This window comes from Lemur catta, chromosome 9, assembly GCF_020740605.2.
Source record: "Lemur catta isolate mLemCat1 chromosome 9, mLemCat1.pri, whole genome shotgun sequence".
NCBI lineage: Eukaryota > Metazoa > Chordata > Mammalia > Primates > Lemuridae > Lemur > Lemur catta.
The window spans coordinates 39,262,820-39,282,939 of record NC_059136.1 but is presented as its reverse complement, the minus strand read 5'-3'; the positions used below and the strand labels follow the sequence as shown (position 1 = coordinate 39,282,939).

Here is a 20,120-nt window from a genome sequence, read left to right as displayed (position 1 = left end):
GTAGTTTTCATAGAACTTGGGAAGATAACTGAATATTGAGGGGTAATAAAAAGGTAAAAATTAAGAATGACCCCAGGCCAGGCACAGCAGCTCACTGTAATCCTAGAACTCTGGGAGGCCGAGGCAGGAGGATTGCTTGAGCTCAGGAGTTCAAGATCAGCCTGAGCAAGAGTCTCTACTAAAAAAAAAAATACAAAAATTAGCTGGGCATGGTGGTGCGTGCCTGTAGTCCCAGCTACTCGGAAGGCTGAGGCAGGAGGATCACTTGAGTCCAGGAGTTTGAGGTAGGCTGTGAGCTAGGCTGAAGCCACGGCACTCTACCCAGGGCAACGAAGTGAGGCTCTGTCTCAAAAAAGAAAAAAAATAAAAAAAGGATGACCCCAGGATAAATACCACTGTTCAACGGTACTGTACTTGCCAAAATTTATATGGATAAAGAGGAGGCAGTTGAGTCTGAAACACCTATGGTAGCAGTCCCTTCAAATTACCAGGCTTAGTGGAGAAAAGGAAACAAGGGGTACACAGGTTTTTTGTTCACCTTCCACTTTTGATTGATGCATAACATGTATATAAAGCACAGCTGACCCTTATATAATGTGAGGGTCGGAAGCACTGACTTCTGCCACTGACAATTTGCATATTTTTGACACCCCCAAAACTTAACTACTATAGGCTACTGTTGACCAGAAGGCTTACGGATAATATAAATAATCGATTAACACATATTTTGTAGTTGTATTATATACTGGATTCTTACAATAAAGTAAGCTAGAAAAAAGAGAATGTTATTAAGAAAATCATAAGGAAGAGAAAATATATTTACTATTCATTAAGTGGAAGCAGATCATCATAAATATCTTCATCTATGTCATCTTCATGTTGAATAGGCTGAGGAGGAGGAGGGTTGGTCTTCTCTCAGTTACGGCAGCAGCAAAAGAGGTAGAGGAGGTAGAAGGGGAAGCAGGAGAGGCGGGAACACTTAGTATAACTTTACAGAAATACATCGTAATTTCTGATATTTTTGCTTTTTCATTTCTCTAAAAATGTTTCTATATGGTGCCAATCCTTCTTCCTTTAGTTTCAGTGCCTGTATCATAGAAGGGTCCATATCGTAAAAGAAGTCAAAAGCAGTCCTGAATAATCAGACTCCTTCTGCCAGATTGTCTAATGTCAATCTGTTTTCTGGCACTGCTTCTTCTACATCGTCTTCATTATCAGGTACTAGTTTGAAAGCACTCATCTCATCAAGTCGTCTTCTGTTAATTCCTCTGTTGTGGTGTCTATTTGCTCTTGAATTTTTCCAAGATCTGTATCTTGAAATCCTTTACACCCAGCTTTTTTGCCTTATCTACAATCTCTTTCATGATCTCCTGGATTGGCTCTGTCATAAACCCTATGAAGTCATTCACAGCATCTGTATTCTCCAGCAAGAATTTATTGTTTCAGGCTTGACGGCTTTCACAGCTTTTTCTATAACTATGGCATCTTCAATGGTGGAATCCTTTCCAGACTTTCATCATGTTCCATTAGGGTTCTCCTTCTGTAGTACTGACTATCCTTTTCCATAGAGTCCTGTGTGTAATGAGCCTTAAAAAGGTCTTTATGATCCCCTGATCTAGAGGCTGAAATAGAGATGATGTGTTTGGGGGTAAGCAGACCACTGGTTGATACCTTCGGTTTTAAACTCATGGGGTTCTGAGTGGCCAAAGGCATTGTCCAATAAGAAATTGTAAAAGGAAATCCCTATTGGCAAAGTAATTCCTGATTGTGGGGACAAAACATCAATGGAATCAATCTAGAAAAAGGGTTCTCATTGTCCAGGCTACCTCATTATACACCAAAAAGACTGGCAGCTGGTGTTTATCATTTATTTCCCTTCAAGGCTTGGGGGTTAGTAGCTTTATAGATAAGGGTAGTCCTGATCATAAACCTGACTTCATTTGCACAAAACAGTACAGTTGGCCTATCCCTTCCTACTTTAAATCCTGGAGCTTGCTTCCCTTCCTTTCTAATAAATGACCTTTCCCCTCACTAGAATAGGGCAATTTTTTCCCCCCAGAATAGGGTACTTTCATCTGTATTAAAAACCTGTTTAGGCAGATAGCCTTTAACCCCTCTTCCCAATGACTTTCTTAATGGTGTCTGGGCCCAGTGATTTTCTTAGTGGTGTCTGGGAACTTGTGTGCTGCTTCTTGGTCAGCAGAAGCTGTTTCTCCTGTTATCTTGACATTTTTTAAGCCAGACATCTTTCTAAAATTATCAAACCATCTTTTGCTGGCCTTAAATTCTTTTGCTTTAGATTCTTAACCTTCCTTTTAAGTTGTCATAAAATGACTTCGCTTTTTGTTGAATCATATTAGAGTCTAAGTCTTTCTTATAACAATCATGCACTCACATAAAATCTGCATTTTTAATATGACAAGCTATTTCACAAAAAGTATATGGTTTTTGCACCTGCTGATATAGCTACAGTGACAGCTTCATGAACTTCCTTTTTTTTTTGAGACAGGGTCTTGCTCTGTTGCCCGGGCTAGATTCATCATAGCTTACTGCAACCTCAAACTCCTGGAGCTCAAGCGATCCTCCTGCCTCAACCTTCCAAGTAGCTGGGACTACAGGTGTGTACCACCATGCTCAGCTAAGTTTTTTACATTTTTTGTAGAAACAGTGTCTTCTATGTTCCTCAGACTGGTCTCCAACTCCTGGCCTCAAGCAATCCTCCTGCCTTAGCCTCCCAAAGTGCTAGAATTACAGGTGTGAGTCACTGTGCCTGGCCGCCATTTTTCTTTCTTTTTTTATAGTGGTCCCTAGACTGGATTCATTTATCTTGAAATGGTGGGCAACAGCAGGAGCAGACCTCAATCTGCAGTACATAACAAGCAATTTGACTTTTTCTTGTAAGGTCATGATTTTGCTTCTTGGGAGCACTTCCAGCATCACTAGTGGCACTTTATATGGGTCCCATGGTGTTATTCAAGGTTTATGGTATTACACTAAACACGATGAAAAATATTCATGAATGCAAGAGATCACTTTTTACTGTGATACACTGGAGAGATAACTGCTTATGTTATCTCTTTGGAGATGATTAGCATCACATGGTGTTTTAAGCAGATATAACACTTGAGCTCATCACAAAAGCAAAAGGAAGTAGTTATGAAATTATAATAGTATTACAGTATGTACTATAGTTAATTTTATACAGTTATGATTTAATAATGATGTTTTACATTTGCTTTCATTTCTCTCAACTGCAAATGGCATTATATAAAATGTGTGTGCATCAGTTTTGATAAATTTTAACTTTTTATAACAGATTTGTGTATGTTTTATGGTAGTAAAAGATAAAATAGACTAGTGTCTACACATATTTTATGCATTCATGACACACCTTTTTCTCAACTTTTTAAAATATTTCTAGGCTACGAGGTTCATCTGCAAGTTTTTTCAGAGTGTTGTAAATCTCCCAAAATTTTTCTGATATTATTTATCAAAAAAAATCCATGCATAAGTGGACCTGTGCAATTTAAACCCATACTGTTTAAGGGTCAACTGTACTCTAAACATAAACATACAGTTAATATCCACAAACAGAAGTAACCCATATAACCAGCAACCAGATCAAGGAACAGAACATGTACCAACACTCCAAAGTTATCCTCGTTCTAGTAAGGTAAGGTAAACAACATTCTGATTTCTAACATCATGGATTAGTTTTGCCCACTTTTGACTTTATATATGAAATAAAAACTACGTATTTTTCTTAAATTTACATTATATCTAAAAGTGTGCCCAGGATTCATTCTACATTATTTGGGAGTTTCATCCATACTGCTGTATGTAGTTAAATTTAATCATTATCACTGTTACATAACAATCCATAATTTCTATTCTACTGTTCACAGGCATCTGAGTTGTTCCCAGCACTGGGCTACTATGAATATTGCTTCTTTGAACATTCTTGTACATGTGTTTGAGTGGACATAGTATGTGTAATCCTTTTGGTCATATAGCTAGAAATGATTGTTTTAAGGGAGCCAGTTTCCATGTCCTCAATTTCCATCTTTATATATTTGCTTAAAGTTGATCTGACTGAGAGCATTCTGGCAGTGGAGGCCTACTATTGCTAATTCTCCTTTCTCATTCTCCCTTTCCCAGCTGCTTCCTCCCATTTTTATAAAAGAAAGGAGACAGGGCTTACTCTTTTATCTATCTCAAATCAATCACCCCAGGATGGACAAACTTGTAATACAGTAAGGGAAGGTTCTAACCTCAGCATACACACATACACACATACACACACACACACACACACACACACACACACACACACACACACACACAGAAAGAGATCTAACACGGCAGTGGAAAATTATGGCACCAAACCCTGGGAAAACAAATGAATAAGAGAGGCTGAGCAAGTCTGACATTCATGGGGCTTAGAGAACAAAAATTGGAATTAAGGGCCTGTCAAGGAAGGTAGGCCTTGAAAAACCCCACAGGTTTTCGGCTGGGACCCTCTGGAGTTATACCATAAAAATAAAGGTGAATAGGAAATAGGCTAGAATTTACAGAAAATAAAAATCAGTTTCAAATCAATCCACAATTAGATGGTAAACTGGGATTGCAAGTGGTACATTAGCTTGGATTTATTTTGAGAATGCAAAGTTGCCTTAAGATTAACAAAATCAATGTAGTTCACTACATTAATATAAAGAAAACTGAGGGAGAAAGTGAATGGGATTAGAAGAGAATAAAGGTTACAATTTCAGAAATGAAAATTACCCTAGTGCTTACCAGGAGTGCTGCAAGCCATGGGAGTATTCGGTGTCTTTAGCTTTTCGTTCTGCTCTGCATCTGATTTTTTATCACCAACAAGAGTGGAATTTTGCTTTGGCATCACATGGTAGTAAGATGGCGCATATTTGGAGGAGCTGCAACCTTATAAATAGACGTGGGATATCAAGAAGGATTTCCAGATTTCAAAATTATATGAAGGTTTAAAGTACTCAATACATATCTGAAGCATGTTTTTCTGATGCCAAATCATTTTCCTACCTCTTTTCTTTCTAGATTCCTGGATTTCTTCACAGAGCTGTTCAAAGTCTTCATCAAGTTCTTCTTTAATTATGGCATAGGCAGTATCTCTTAAAGCACAGGCTCTATGCCTAATAAGACGATCTATAAAATGAGTAAAAAAATACAATTCTTAAATTTCTCCTTTTAATAATTTACCAAAAATAAACTCAATATATTGGGCTAAGATGGTAGCCCTTGCAATTACTTTTACCATGAATAGTAAAAGTTATTGAAATTGTGTTATTCTGTTTTTGGTGCTAATCTAATATCCTGGACATCTATTACAACATGGCAGATTAAACCCAAACAATTCTATTGGTTTGCCCCATTCAAATCTCTTTTAAATATCAGGAAAAAAAAAAAAAGAATCAATGAATAGTAAGAGACTAAACAATAAAGATGCCAACAACAAGAAAAAACAGTGTCATTAATGAATAAAGACTGTGGAAAAATTTTGAAAGAGATATAGAGGATGTAATTGCATTGATAGAGAAAACTAAACTAAGACAATGAAACAGCAACCCTACACAGGAAAAACTCAAAAAATCCTAAGCTCAGAGTATGAGTGCTGTAAACTGGAATATGGTTTAAGGCAGAAGACAGGTAACAAGGGAAAGTAAGATTGCTTGAACTGCGGAATCAATACCCCTCACAGGACAACAGACTGCAATATTCATTCCCAGATTGTGACTGACAGGTATAGCTACAAGAAATAGCTACAAGGAATGATGAAGGGGACTTCTAACAAGACACTGGGGCAAAATAAAGTCAGAGCGAAGTCTAATCAGTGGTTCTTGAACCCAGCAGCACCAGCATCACCAGCATCACCTGGGAACTTGTTAGAAATGCAAATTCTCAGGCCCCACACCTATGGAATTAGAAACCCCAGAGATGGGGCCCATCGATTTATATTTTAAGAAGTCCTTTAGGAGATTCTGATGCCCACTAAAGTTTGACCACCACTGGTTCAAATATTGGTAATTTAGCTCAAACTAATTTCAGATTGCTACAACAGACAGAAAGAAAAGCAGCAGCAACATGATTGCAATGGAACAGAAAAAGCCCTCTGTCTCCAGAGAAACTGCTTTCCCTTTCCTACAATTAAGGGGTGTTCTTTGCTGGCCTGTTTTCCCCCTGCTTACCTCTAGAACTATAAACTACAGAGAAAAGCCTACGGAGGGTGGGAGAGAGGACTGGGAGGGGAAGAAAAGTGAGCTTTTCAATTGTTGAAGAAATTCTCAGTAGTTTCCTGTGCTACTCAATCTAACTTATAAGCACTACCAATTTAAAAACAAAAGGCAAATATACTGGAGGAGAAAATGCAGAAAATAGAACTACTAAAAAAATGTTTTTGATCCACTGATAGAGTTAAGAACACTGCATCCATAAAAATAGAACAGGAAGCTAGGAAAAAATAAGAACCTGAGAAAGAACATTTCTTGGAAATGAACAAGTTGCAGAATAAATATATCATTAAAAACTCTTTACTTTATAAATTTTATTTATTAATAGAGGCAGTTTAGACTATAGGGGGTATAAGCATAGAAAAAGGTCTGGAAAGATATCCCCAAACTTAAGTGCCCACCTTTGGGAAAAGGAAATGGGGGACTTGGGTTTTTTTCATATTACTATTAACAAGTATTATACTATATTACTTTTGTAATAAAAATTATAATGGTCTTAACTAAGAGAATCTTTCAAAACCTATTTTTATTAGAGTGCCTATTTTTCCATTTTGAGAAAGAGCACTGATAAACAAAGTAAACAAGCTATTTTGTGCCTCATTACAACAGCGGTCTCCAACGTTTCTGGCACCATGGACTTATTTCATGGAAGACAATTTTTCCATGGACAGAACAAGGTCGGGTGGGGTGGGGGTGCGGGGGGCAGTGATGCAAGTGATGGAGAGCAGCTGTAAATATAGATGAAGCTTCACTTTGTTGCCCGCCACCCACCTCCTGCTATGCGCAGCCCCCCCTTCCTAACTTTTACATGGAAGATAATTTTTCCACTGACGGGGATGGGAGGGGGTATAGGGGGTGGCGGCAGCTCTGCCATATGGGGCCATGGCCCAGGGGTTGAGGACTGCAGCATTAGAGGATATATTATGTAACTGTTAATACACAGGGATTTAGGAGTGAAGGAAACCTGCATTCAAATTCTGCCTCTGCCCCTTCCTCGCATTGTGACCTTGAGTAAAGTTTTTAACTTCTCTGAACTTCCACTATTGGTAAATGGGGATAAGGTTGCTGTGAGAATTAAATAGCATTATATATGTAAAATGTTTATAACATAGCACCTAATGGGAGTTAAATATTAAAACAATTGATCTCATGGAGACAGACAGTAGAATGATGGTTACCAGAGTCTGGGAAGGATAGTGGGGAGGGGGAGATAAAGTGGGGATCGTTAATGGGTACAAAAATATAGTTAGATAGTTAGAATGAACAATATTTGATAGCACAATAAAGTGACTGTAATCAACAATAAGTTAGTGTATACTTTAAAATAACTAAAAGAGTGGAATTGGAATGTTCCTATCACAAATGATAAGTGCTTCAGGTGATGGATACTCCAGTTACCCTGATTTGATTAATACACATTGTATGCTGGTATCAAAACATCACATATACCCTATAAATACACACAACTATTATGTACCTATAATAATTAAATATAAAAAAGTTAAAAAAAAAGCATCTGATATAAAAATCAACCCTCACTAAGTATTAGCAGCCCCTACTTCACCCCCGGAAAAAAAATCCACTAATGCTCACCTCCAGGATCTCTATCAGGATTGTATTCTAAAGCATTACTACAAATTAGATCAATATCTCTCAAATAGTCTTTCACAGTCAGATACTTGTGTAGATCAATTTTACTGATTACAGATGAAAGGTCCATTGGTTGCTTTATTACAGTGACATAATCAGGAACCTAAAATTCAAGCAAATGACTAAATCACTAAATTAACTCTAAACAGAAAAAACACTTGAGTCAAGTTTCTCTGCCAGGCAATACAGGGAATAGGGAAGAAATACGTAAGAAATAAGGACAATACATTAACATGAAACCTTTAACTCTATCTAATGCTGCTTGTGTTTTGTATTTATTCTTGTTCATGGGCAGCTGTATTTTCCAGTAATATCCTGTATTCTTTTCTCATCCAATTGCTGGCCACCAATGGCAACTTAAAACCTAGCTCTCTAGCTCACTTCCAACCATGTAGGTCATAGTAACATCATGTGGCATTAAGATATTCTTAAATTCCTTCTATAATGTTTGGATTAGGCAGACAAAGTCAATTGTCTGAAAGAAAGGAAAATGTGTCCCATAGCTTTTAAAGTCTCCACGTGCTTAGGACACTAACTCAGTACATGTTTTCCATATAGAGAAAACAAGTTCATAGCGTAGACAAGGAACCACATAAACTATTCAAATATTCTTGGATTTTGAAGCTTTATGGCCTAGAACACATTTGATCCAAAGATTAAATTAATACCTCATCAGGGTCAACAGGCTTAGTAAATACTCGGAATCGCTTGTCAATAGCAAGTCTGTGTGTAACATTTCTTAAGAAAATCCTCAGTTCTCTAAATGTATCTTCTTCTTGTTCTTCTAGTCGTTTTACTTCTTCTGCTGTCAATGGTCTTGGCTCAGGTGGTGGTGCTACTGGGAGTACCTCTAAGGCCTGCAAAACTTCACAGGAATGGAAGATTTTAGTTACTACTGCTCCATGATATTGAGGTGACAAATGATTTAGTGTAAAAAATGCCAGGGTTTGAGGGGTTATCTTCCTTATATCTGCTGGGAATCCAGGGATTTGAAATACAAAAGTACTATCATAATCTCTAGCATTATAGCTCCTCCAGGAATAACTGGTAACTTGTCATCTGGAATGCTAATTCCTAAAAGTCATTACCTCTGTTCCATTTTAAGATAATTTAAGAGGTTACCAAAACTTTGAAAATGTATTATTTCTAGGACAAAATATTCTAACTATAAAAAAAGTCTTCTTTACTGGTAAATTTTTGAACTAATGAAAAATGTGATGTTTCAAATATAACAAAAGTTTAATTTTGTTTAAACAGATACACAATGAGTATTCAGGATTTAAAAAAAAAAAAAAAAGGAACACGAGAGTTCTACCCCAATAAGCTGGCAATCTATTAAGGGAGTAAGAGACATAATGATATCATTGTAATGTCATATTAGTAGTATAAAAAAAGTGCAATGGGTCATAAAGCTAGAGATAATTTTGCCTAGATAAGTTAGGGAAAGCTTCATAATAAAGAAAAAGATGAGTTATACTAGAAGGACATGCAGTTCTTCAGGCAGAGACAGAAACAGAGATAGAAGCATTTATTGACAGAGCAAGCATGAATGAAATCATAAAAGGGTAGGAATATGTTGTGTATGGCTTAGAGTATTTTGTAAGACAAGAGGTGGTGGGGGGTGGGTGGGGGGAGAACACAAGTGCCCAAAATAAGCTCGAAAAGATAGATTGGGCATATACTATGAAAGACCTTGTGTGTCTTAGGAACTTTAGTCCCTTTTAATGGGAAGCATAGAGACTTTTATTTTGGAGACAAGAATCTTGCTTTGTTGACCAGACTAGAGTACAGTGGCATCATCATAGCTCACTGCAACTTCAAACTCCTGGGCTGAAATGATTCTCCTGCCTCAGCCTACCGAGTAGCTGGGACTACAGATATATTCACCATCATGCCCAGCTAACTTTTTCTATTTTTTGTAGAGACGGGGTCTCGAACTTGCTCAGGCTGGTCTCGAACTCCTGGCCTCAAGCAATCCTCCTGCCTCAGCCTCCCAGAGTGCTAGGATTATAGGCTTGAGCCACTGTGCCCGGCCAGGAAGCATAGAGATTTTAAGGAGGAGATTCCATTGACCCATGACTAAAATTTCCAGCTTGCGTTATCAGATAGATGTCAATGTCATTAATTGATATTTTATGCCCACTTTGTCAAAGTTACTATATATTAACTTTGACATAGGAACTCACCTGCTTTCTTTTTTGATATAGGAGGCTTAGCAGCTTGTTTTAGAATTAAATCTTCAAAAAATTTTGTCCGTTCTTCTTCACCTGGTAACTGGACATTAAAAATTTCTCCATAATCACGGATAAACAATTCTTGCACCTTAAAAAAGAAAATAAATGCAATATACATATATGTATATATTTATGGATTTTGTAGATGGTCTTTGACCTACAATGGTTTGACTTACACTTTTTAGGCTATACAATGGTGTGAGAGTAATACACATTCAGTATGCTACTCAACTTATGATACGGTTATGTCCTGATAAACCCATCCTAAGTCATGAAGCACGTGTACAGTACATACATATATGTGGTATATATACACATATGCATACCAAATGCATGTATCTATCATTTAATGCAACAGTAGGTTATTATACACATATTTTAATGACAATCTAAACTGTATAATAAATAAATAATTTTTTAAACAAGTCTTTTAAGAATGCTGGATTTATGTATAAACTATGTTTGTAATTGATTAAGAACTAAAACTTATGAGATCTTTAAAACTCAAGAATCTGAACTACAATTAATATAGTAACTAACAAGATACATTTTACTTAAAGGGTTTGCTGAGATCAGTTAATCAGAACTCAAAGTGAGAAGCAAGATATGAAAAGAAGCAGTTGTTCAGTAAGATATAAAGGCCAGATAATAAGTGTTAGCAAGGATACGGAGAAATTGCAAACCTTGTGGACTGCTGGTAGGAGTGTAAAATGGTATAGCCACCAGTATGGAAAATAGTATGGTAGTTTCTCAAAAAGTTAAACATAGCATGCAACCCAGCAATTCTGCTTCTAGGTATAGAGCCAAAAGAACTGAATACAAAGACTCAAACAGATATGTATACGCCAGTAATCATAGCAGCATTATTCACAAAAGTCAGGGGGTGGAGATGACCCAAATGTCCGTCACCAGATGAATGGATAAGCAAAACGTGGTATACATATACAATGGAACACTATTATTTAGCCTAAAAATGAATGAAATTTGGACACGATACAACATGAATGAACCCCGTAAACATGCTAAGTGAAATACGACAGACACAAAGGACAACTATTGTATGATTTTATTTATACAAGGTACCTAGGATAAATAAATTCATGAGATAAAGTCTAACAGAGTTTACCAAGGGCTGGGGGAAGAAACAAATGGGGAGTTATTGTTTAATAGGCACAGAGTTTCTACTTGAGATGACAAAGTTCTAAAAACGGATAGAGGCGATGGTTGCTCAACATTGTGAATATACTTTTTTTTTTTTTTGAGACAGAGTCTCACTCTGTTCCCTGGGCTAGAGTGCCGTGGCGTCAGCCTAGCTCACAGCAACCTCAAACTCCTGGGCTCAGATGATCCTTCTGCCTCAGCCTCCCGAGTAGCTGGGACTACAGGCATGCGCCACCATGCCCGGCTAATTTTTTTTTTTTTTGTATATATTTTAGTTGTTTGGCTAATTTCTTTCTATTTTTAGTAGAGACGGGGTCTCGCTCTTGCTCAGGCTGGTCTCGAACTCGTGAGATCAAACGATCCGCCCGCCTCGGCCTCCCAGAGTGCTAGGATTACAGGCGTGAGTCACCGCGCCCGGCCGTGAATATACCTAATGCCATTGGACTGCACGCTTAAAAATGGTTAATATGGTAAATTTTGTTATGTGTATCTTACTGCCCATTAAAAAAAAAAAAAAAAAAAAGGCAAAACAGATCCCAAAAGGATGTTTCAAAACAAACCTCTAGACCTGTCCCAGCAATATTATTATTATTATTAGGGGATAATGTTTATAACTAGTAATGTTTCTTGGTGTACTTTGTTTAGGGTATCTTTGATGTAGATAAATTTGCATTTATGGTTTTTGCATTTTTTGTTTTGCAGGGTTTTCTATGTTCCAAGATTATTGCTATGGTTTGAATGTATCTCCTCTAAAATTCATGTTGAAACTTAATCCCCAATGTAACAGTATTTAGAAGTAGGACCTTTAAGAGGTGATTAGGCCATGAAGGCTCTGCCCTTATGGATAGTATTAGTGTCTTATAACAGGGAATTAATTAGGCTGCTTTCTGCCCTTTCATCTTCTGCCATTTGAGGACAGCATTTGCCCCCTTCTGCCATGTAAGGACACAGCAATATGGTGCCATCTTAGGAGAGAGCAGCCTTCACCAGACACTGTACCTGCTAGTTCCTTAATCTTTGACTTCCTAGCCTCCAGACTGCAAGGAATAAATTTTTGTTGTTTATAAACAAATTACCCAGCCTAAGGTTCTTTGTTACAGCAGTACAAATGAACAAAGACAATTATGAAAATGTTTTTCTGTAATACTTTGATATAAAAATTTTCCTATTATGCCAATATTGTTTATAAAATAAATCTTTTATTTGTGCTAATTCATTTCATAAATTGTTATGTCTACAGAGGTCTAATAATGGACTGTATTCTATTAATTTATTCATCCTGGCTCAAACTCCACAGCTTTAATTACAGTAGCTTTGTGGTACATATGCTTTAATATTTGGTGGGCCAAGAACCACCTTGCTGCTTTTTTAAACTTTTCTTAGAAATTCAAGCACTTTTTTCTTCTACATTGAATTTTAGAATCCACTTAAATTTGGGGGGGATTTTTATGGGAATTTGTACCTTTTCTCCCTTTCTTGTGGCCTGGAAATTATATGCTAGATTTCTGTTCTTTTATAAGTTTTAATATATTTAAGCTTCTTTTCCTACCAAAGTCTTAGGTTAATCAGTATCCACATATCTGATAAAAGCCTCAACATGTTTTCACTTCTCTCTTCTCCTTCACTATGCCCTTCCTGCTACTTCAAGTTCAGACCAACTTAGATTTCATTTTACATTTCTTTAAAAAAATTTTTTTCTATCACAATTTTATGATTCTAAGTTTTACTGTTTTCTTTGACCACTGCTTCTTATATGCCGCTACTATAAAATAAAAAACCCAAAAGGAAAAATAATCCTTTAGTAATTCTTTCAGTTGGGGGTTTGTATGTAGTAGTTTCTTAGACATTCCATGTTCAAAAATATCTTCATTTTGCTCTCTCACTCAAATGCTAACTTGGTTAGATAGAAAATTACAGGTCAAAATTATTTTTCTTCAGAACTTTGAAAACACTGTCTCCTAAGTAGCCGGTGTTGCCAGTGAGAAGGTAGAAGCAACTTGATTTTGTCTTTGCTAGTAATGGTTTTTCTTTTGGAAGATTTTTTATGTACCTTTGGCATATCTAGGCAAAGTATTTATCATATTTAGAACACAGGGGAGCCTTTTAAATCTAAAGACTTATGGTATTCTTTAGTTGTACAAAATGTTCTTCTACTGTGTGAATATTTTCTATCCTACATTTGTTTTCACCTCCCATAAATCCCAGCAGACATTAGAACTTAATCTATCTCCTCCATTTCTTTTAACATTTTCTCATACTTTTTAACCTTTTCTCATACTTTTCAAGTCTTTGTACTTTTGTATCACAAACTAAGAATTACTGGTCTCATGATCTTTCACCTTGCTAATTTACTCTTCATCTATCTGTGTCTGCTTCTTTTCAGCCCTAGGGGTCTTTCCTTTTTTAGGGGAGTTATTTCATTTATAATGTCTTCAACTGGTTATTTGTCACAACACTCTGTTCATGATACATGGATATGATTATCCAGGGGCTGTCCTTTCTCAAATGCTTCTTTATAAGCTTATTTTTGCCTTTGAAATCTCTGATTGTCCATAGGTGCTATTTATGTTTACTCTAGCTCCTACCTTCAGCGATTATGGAAGAAGCCTGCCTGTACCGGAAACAAAATGAGCCTGAAATTTGTCCTCTGGATACAGAGGCTCCTCATTTCTCCTAATATCAACAGCCATATGTAAGTTTCTGCCACACTAGTCTTAGGGCCCAACCTCACTGCTCTAGCTGAGGACAAACCCTGCTGACTGCTGCTTAGTATACGGACCGGAAGTAAAGACAGCCAATTACTCCAGAATTGTCCAAAGGCTCTTTCAACTGCTTCCTAGCACTAACCCAGAGCTAAAAACCACTTCTGCCTTTCAAAGCAGTCCTTTCATGTATATGCTTTGAATTGTGGTTACCTTCATCAATCTAATCCCCACTACTCTGCCTTTCACGGATTCATGAAAATTTATAATCTACTAATGTCATTCTTCCTCATCTTTCCATACTTGTCTGAGTTGTTAGGGCCTACTACTGCTCAAGCATATATACAACCATTTTCTGACTGTAGTTTTGAGATGGATAAAGTTTAATGTAGTTAATAATGGATCATATAATATTCCTCATATATTATAGTCCAATTCTGTATTAATTGTATCACTGAATCACTATAAAACTACACAAGGCTCAAAGTGGACTAGGCTCAAAGTGGACTCACTTATTTGCATCCATATAGACTAGATTGTTCATTTATAAACATGAACACTTCCTAGCCTTTGGCCCACCATCCTCCCCCCACCCCCTACTATACAGTGTCATATTGAGGTACTTTATCCAGTTTACAATTACATGTTTAGGTAATATTACCCTAAGAAAAAAGTTAGAGAACATATCCTTTAAGAAAAGATCTTGTAGTGCAGCATTCCCAAATTCTCAATAAAGTTTATCCAGATTACACTGATTACATTTTCAACTTCTCTACATCCATAAAAAGAAAGTTCAGATAGTTTGTCTTGTTAACAAGAGTATAAACTCATTTCAAACCTCAAAATGATTAATAAAGTTTTAACTGACAGTGAGTATCAGGCAATGGTATAATATAGCTATTAAATTGCAATCCTTCTTTATTCTGTGTTAATCAGAACACCACTAGAGTAATTCATTCATTCTGGCTACAGCCTTTCAAGAAAGAAAGACATTCAGGAGAGTGACTTGAATTTTGAACAAACTACAACGAAGTGTGATGTGTAGCAGACCTTCCTATTACCATAATCCATGTACTCTTCCTTTGAGCATACTGCTATGTCATATTTCCTAGCCTGCCTTGCAGTGAGGTATGGCTACATGACAAAGGTTTAGCTAACGAAATGTGAGAGGAAATGATATACTCTACACTTCCAGGTCAGGCACACACGAGGAAAAGTCCTTTCAGCGGGCTATAATAAAAGCAACCTGGACAGTGACATGATGAAAATGAGAAAGGCTCTCTCAGCCTGAGTGTCTGAACAACTGCATAGCAAAAGGCAGACCTGCCAATCTAGTCACAAGCCTAGTACTGTTAAGTGAGTAGAAATAAACTTCTATTTTATTAATAACCCCAATGAACATACCATCTCATGTTTAGTGTGAGGAAGCCTAGGTCTGAGTGGAGAGACAGAAATGAACATAAAAGAGTATGCAAATAAACAAAGAGTTGTCATGATGAAGACACGTTAGACGGGTTCTATATGTAATCTGGGGAACAAATGGCAATTAAGAAATGGAAGCCTCTTGTTTTTCTCCACCTCTTACCCACCTCTACCCCTCTTTCCTTCTCTAAAAAAAAAAATTAAGAAAGTAAAGGAAAGGAAAGAAAAGAAAGAAAAAAGAAGAGAGGAGAGGAGAGGAAAAAGGAAAGGAGAGGAGGGGAAGGGAAGCGAAGGAAGGCGAAGGAAGGGGAGGGGAGGGAGCTTCCCAAAGTAAGTTGGATTTTGTTAGTCGGAGCTAACAAAGAGAACTGTGCAGAAGGTGTTTCAACATAGGTGGCATATCCATATGAAGGAGAGACTGTAAAGGAGAGTCTAAAACTAGATAATTGGCCAGGCGTGGTGGCTCACACCTATAATCCCAGCACTTTGGGAGGCCGAGATGGGAGGATTGCTTGAGCCCAGAAGTTTGAAAGTACAGTGAGCTATGATCAAGTCACTGCACTCCAGCCTGGGCAACAGAGTGAGATTTTGTCTCTAAAAAACCAAAACTAAAACTAGATAATTAACTAAACTACAAACCTTTAAAGATCCTTCTCACCCAAAAAGTCTATTAACATATATTTAATATTCATTTCCTAGCTTATTCAGCTTTCAGGTTTCATCATCAATTCTTAAAACAGAGCCACCAGGGACATAATCTGGTCTGCTGACAACCCCTTGACCTCATTTCCCCCACACTGCCCCCTCATTCACTCTGTTCTATCACCCTGGCCTTCCTGCTATTTTTCTAACAGGCCAGACACAGTTCGGCCTCGGGGCTCCTGCACTTGCTTTTTCCTCTGCCAGGATCTTTTGTCCCTCAGATACTCAAATGGTTCACTACCTTACCTTTCTCAGGTCTTCATTCAAATGTCATCTTCTCACTGAGCCCTTATTTAACATTGTGACACTACCCACACTCTTTTGACGCTCCTTACCTAAAATTTTCTCCATGACAATAGTTATGGAGAAAATATGTAATATAAACTATTACATATTTTAAGAATTTATCTATTTATGCCTTTTCTCCCCCTCAACTGTTAACCCTATATATGTAAGGAAGATATAAATTTTTATCTTTTTCACTGTTATATTCCTAGTGCCTAGAACCATACCTGGCAGAGTAAGCACTCAATAAATATTGCACTGGAAGGGAAAAGAGAGTAATGGGTGGAGGAGCTATTGCTGTCGTTGAGAAACTCTGATCAAGGAAGACCTTCCTGAGGTGATATTTGGGCAGAGATCTAAGGGAAATAAATGATCATGCCAGGCAAGTATGAAAGAAGAGAGTATTCCAGGCAGAAGAAATATAAATTTTCTTTACTATTCGTAGTTATCTAAATTGGCATAAACTTCAAAGACAGTAATTTGGTACTGTTAAAAATTGTAATTATACTCCCTGATTCAAATATAGCTATTCCACTTCTATGAATCGATGCTAAAAAAATCCACATAGTAATGCTCATACAAATTAAAATGCAAGGATGCTCACTGTAGCAGTTCAATAGAAAAAACTGAAAAACAACCAAAAAATCTTTTAAGGGGGATTTGGATAAATTACGGTACATCTAGACAATGGAAAAAGTCATATAGCTCTTAAAAGAAAGGAGACTTCAGTACTAACAAATACATAAGATATACTGATAAGTGAAGAAAGCATATTGTAGAACAGTATGCATATTATCTCATTTTTGCAAGAGAAAATATTTACAATGTATCCTTAATGTATATATACACATGCCATCTTACCCAATGCATGCATATACTAAGTAATTAACAATGGTATCTTTGATAAGAAAACTTTTCCTTATTTTATTTACTTCTGTAGTTTACAATAAGTCATCATTATTTTGGTATAAACAACTCTCTTTTTAAAGTATAAATTACCTCTTCTGGCAGAGCAGAATGGGGTTTGTCAGAAGTTGCAAGTAGTAAAACTGGAGCAAATGATGGAATATTCTGTAATAATGTGGTAAATGTGGCTTTGAGTGTTGGTCCAACTATTTCCCACCACAAGTGGATATGAGGAACATACACTATGCTTGGTGCTGTTCTCTTAGCTTCACGAATCATCTAGGACAGGGAAGAAAAATCATATTCAGTTAGAGTCAGCACATTAGTAAAGCTAGGTCTATTAGTCTGAAACAATGTTTAACCTCACAAAATCATCACACAAAACCCCAAAGTTTTAAAAATATTTCCCCCCACAATCCCATAACCTTGTTTTTAAGTATTTTGTAAAAGTTGCATATTTTGGAAAACATATTGTTTTAAGCAACCAAAAAACACCTCAAGAAATCTAGAAGACTTAAAAAAAAAAAAAAGAAATCTAGCAGACTTTTCTGTTGTGGTAACCAAGATAAAACAAAAATATAAATATTAATATTTTTATACTAACAAATTTATATATAAAAATAGCAAACAGAAACTGCAGAATATCTGAGTATACATAAGGAACAGTCACTGTTTTAAGTACTCACTTCATTATCACAACAGCTGTGTGAGGTTAAGTACCATTATTACTACATTCTGCAAATGGTGAAAATGACACAGAGATCTAGTAACTTTCCTAAGGTCACACAGATATTAAGTGGTAGATCTGGGATTTAAACCCGTATTTTTTAATGACTAAGCAATTATGCACAGTTCTATTTTGTAAATCTGAAGTTCAAAATCAGAAAGACAAAAACAATACAAAAAGATTGAGGCAATTCTATCTTGTCTCTGGATGACTGCTTTGTCTTATAGCTCATTTGTTTGAGCAGCAACAAATTACCTGGGCACATGTTTCTTCAGGGGACGTAGCATTAACTCCAAAAAGAACAGGAATGTCTAATGCATACACAGTAAATTTTTCCAAAGCATGAATGACAGCTGGTGCCAAGTGAGAACCCTGTCCAAATCCTGGTTCTCCCACTATCAACATTCTTGGTCGAAAAGACATAGGTTGGTAACAAGCATTTCTGAAAGAAATGATTATTAAGCCATGTTTTAGAAAAAACAAAAGTTTAAATGCTTCCCCCAAATTACCAATTATGAACTTTCATAAGTCAAATGTCTTGCCCATAAGACCAGCCAATCACAACAAGGTTCACAGTCTGTGGAAACAATTGACCCCCACAGATTTTTAGGAATACTTTTATATAGTGTAATTTTTACTATAGTGACAACAGTTGTCACTATGGTAAAAAAAACTTCTGACATTTTAACTTAAAAAGCAGACCAACAAAAAAAAAAAGAAAAAGAAAAAGAAAAAAGAGATAAAAAAATAACAAAAAAAAAGAAAAGAAGAATTCATTTGCAAGGAAAATATACCTATTCAAATGAAGAAAATTCAAATTTTCTTTTGTCATAAGAGATTTCTGAGAAAGTCCATTTTCATATACTGATGGAACATCATCATCACTGTATGCCAAGTCACTTTCTAGCAGAGGACAAGAAATATCTATAAAACAAAAAAATGGTACATTAGTAACTTTTCTGAATTGCAAAGCAAACCTTTATGTAATACTTCAGTTAGCAAGTCAGAATACTTCAATGAAATTTTTTCAAAGAGTCAAAAATATTTGCACAGGTATGACTTAACAAGTAAATATAAAAATGCATTTCAAATTTAAAACAGATTAAGTTAAGGGTAATCCACGAAGTAAATTTCCTTCAAATATTGCAGGTAAAGTACAACCAAGTTCTTTGCAAGAGACTTTTTTTTTTTTTTACATAAAGAAACATTTCTGGGATGTATGAAACATGGTTTGTTTTCCTGATTATGAAAACTAACTTTAAATGGTCAATCAAGTTTTATACCTGAGTCCAGTGCTTTATTTGTTCTGATTTCTGCATGTGGAAATACTCTTTGCAGGGCTTCTAAGATCTTGTGAACAGTGCTTTGCAGAAGTGGTTTCACAATAGTGGACAGTGCCTGCCCAGGTGATGTCACAGCTCTTTGGGAGGCTGGTATCATCTTTCGCATAGCCACCTCAAAATCCTTAGCTGAGATATTGATTGAAGAGAGATCCAACTGTAGTTTCTCACTAGTGATATAGATCTGTGGGTAGCGTCGACGTAGAGCACATAAAGCAGCTTCAGCACATATTGACTTAATATCTGCTCCACAGTATCCTATCCAAAACAACGATGAGCAGGAAGGCAGCCAAACAAACAAAACACAAAACCCTGTTAGCATGACCATGGTTAAAAGAAAATTAAAAATCAGAGTAGTAAGACCAAAATCTCTTTTACCTAGTTAATTTATATGGTGGTAATAACCACCAACAAATCAATCAACTTTGGTGAGTGAAATATGCAAGCACTAAGTATATCACAGGGGTTAGGAGCAAGAGTTTTAAAATCACAAACTAGGTTCAAATTTCAGTTTGTCATTTACAAACTGTGATCTCTGGAGAGTCACTTATACTCTCCACCCATTTCTTCATCTGTAAAATGGAGATAATGCTACCTACTTCACAGGACAAATGTGGGAATTACATGAAATAATATACAAAGAATGTTTAACAGGATAACTAGAAAAATGTAAATGGTCAGTAAAGGATAATTATGATTGTCTACTTTGGTCTTAAAATCCCCCAATG

The 20,120-nt window shown here is 36.4% G+C and overlaps 1 protein-coding gene across 1 annotated transcript in view; it reads right to left on the bottom strand.

Annotated features, from left to right (window-relative positions):
• Nucleotides 1-20,120, bottom strand: part of ATAD2 (ATPase family AAA domain containing 2) — a 65,271-nt gene that overhangs the window by 6,572 nt on the left and 38,579 nt on the right. The window contains exons 16-24 of the mRNA XM_045560530.1: nucleotides 19,336-19,650; nucleotides 18,847-18,976; nucleotides 18,308-18,494; nucleotides 17,419-17,604; nucleotides 10,100-10,235; nucleotides 8,582-8,778; nucleotides 7,857-8,016; nucleotides 5,059-5,181; nucleotides 4,798-4,941 (exon numbers count right to left, since the gene is read on the bottom strand). Coding sequence (XP_045416486.1) covers nucleotides 4,798-4,941; nucleotides 5,059-5,181; nucleotides 7,857-8,016; nucleotides 8,582-8,778; nucleotides 10,100-10,235; nucleotides 17,419-17,604; nucleotides 18,308-18,494; nucleotides 18,847-18,976; nucleotides 19,336-19,650 — 1,578 coding nt within the window. The remainder of the gene's footprint in view (nucleotides 1-4,797; nucleotides 4,942-5,058; nucleotides 5,182-7,856; nucleotides 8,017-8,581; nucleotides 8,779-10,099; nucleotides 10,236-17,418; nucleotides 17,605-18,307; nucleotides 18,495-18,846; nucleotides 18,977-19,335; nucleotides 19,651-20,120) is intronic.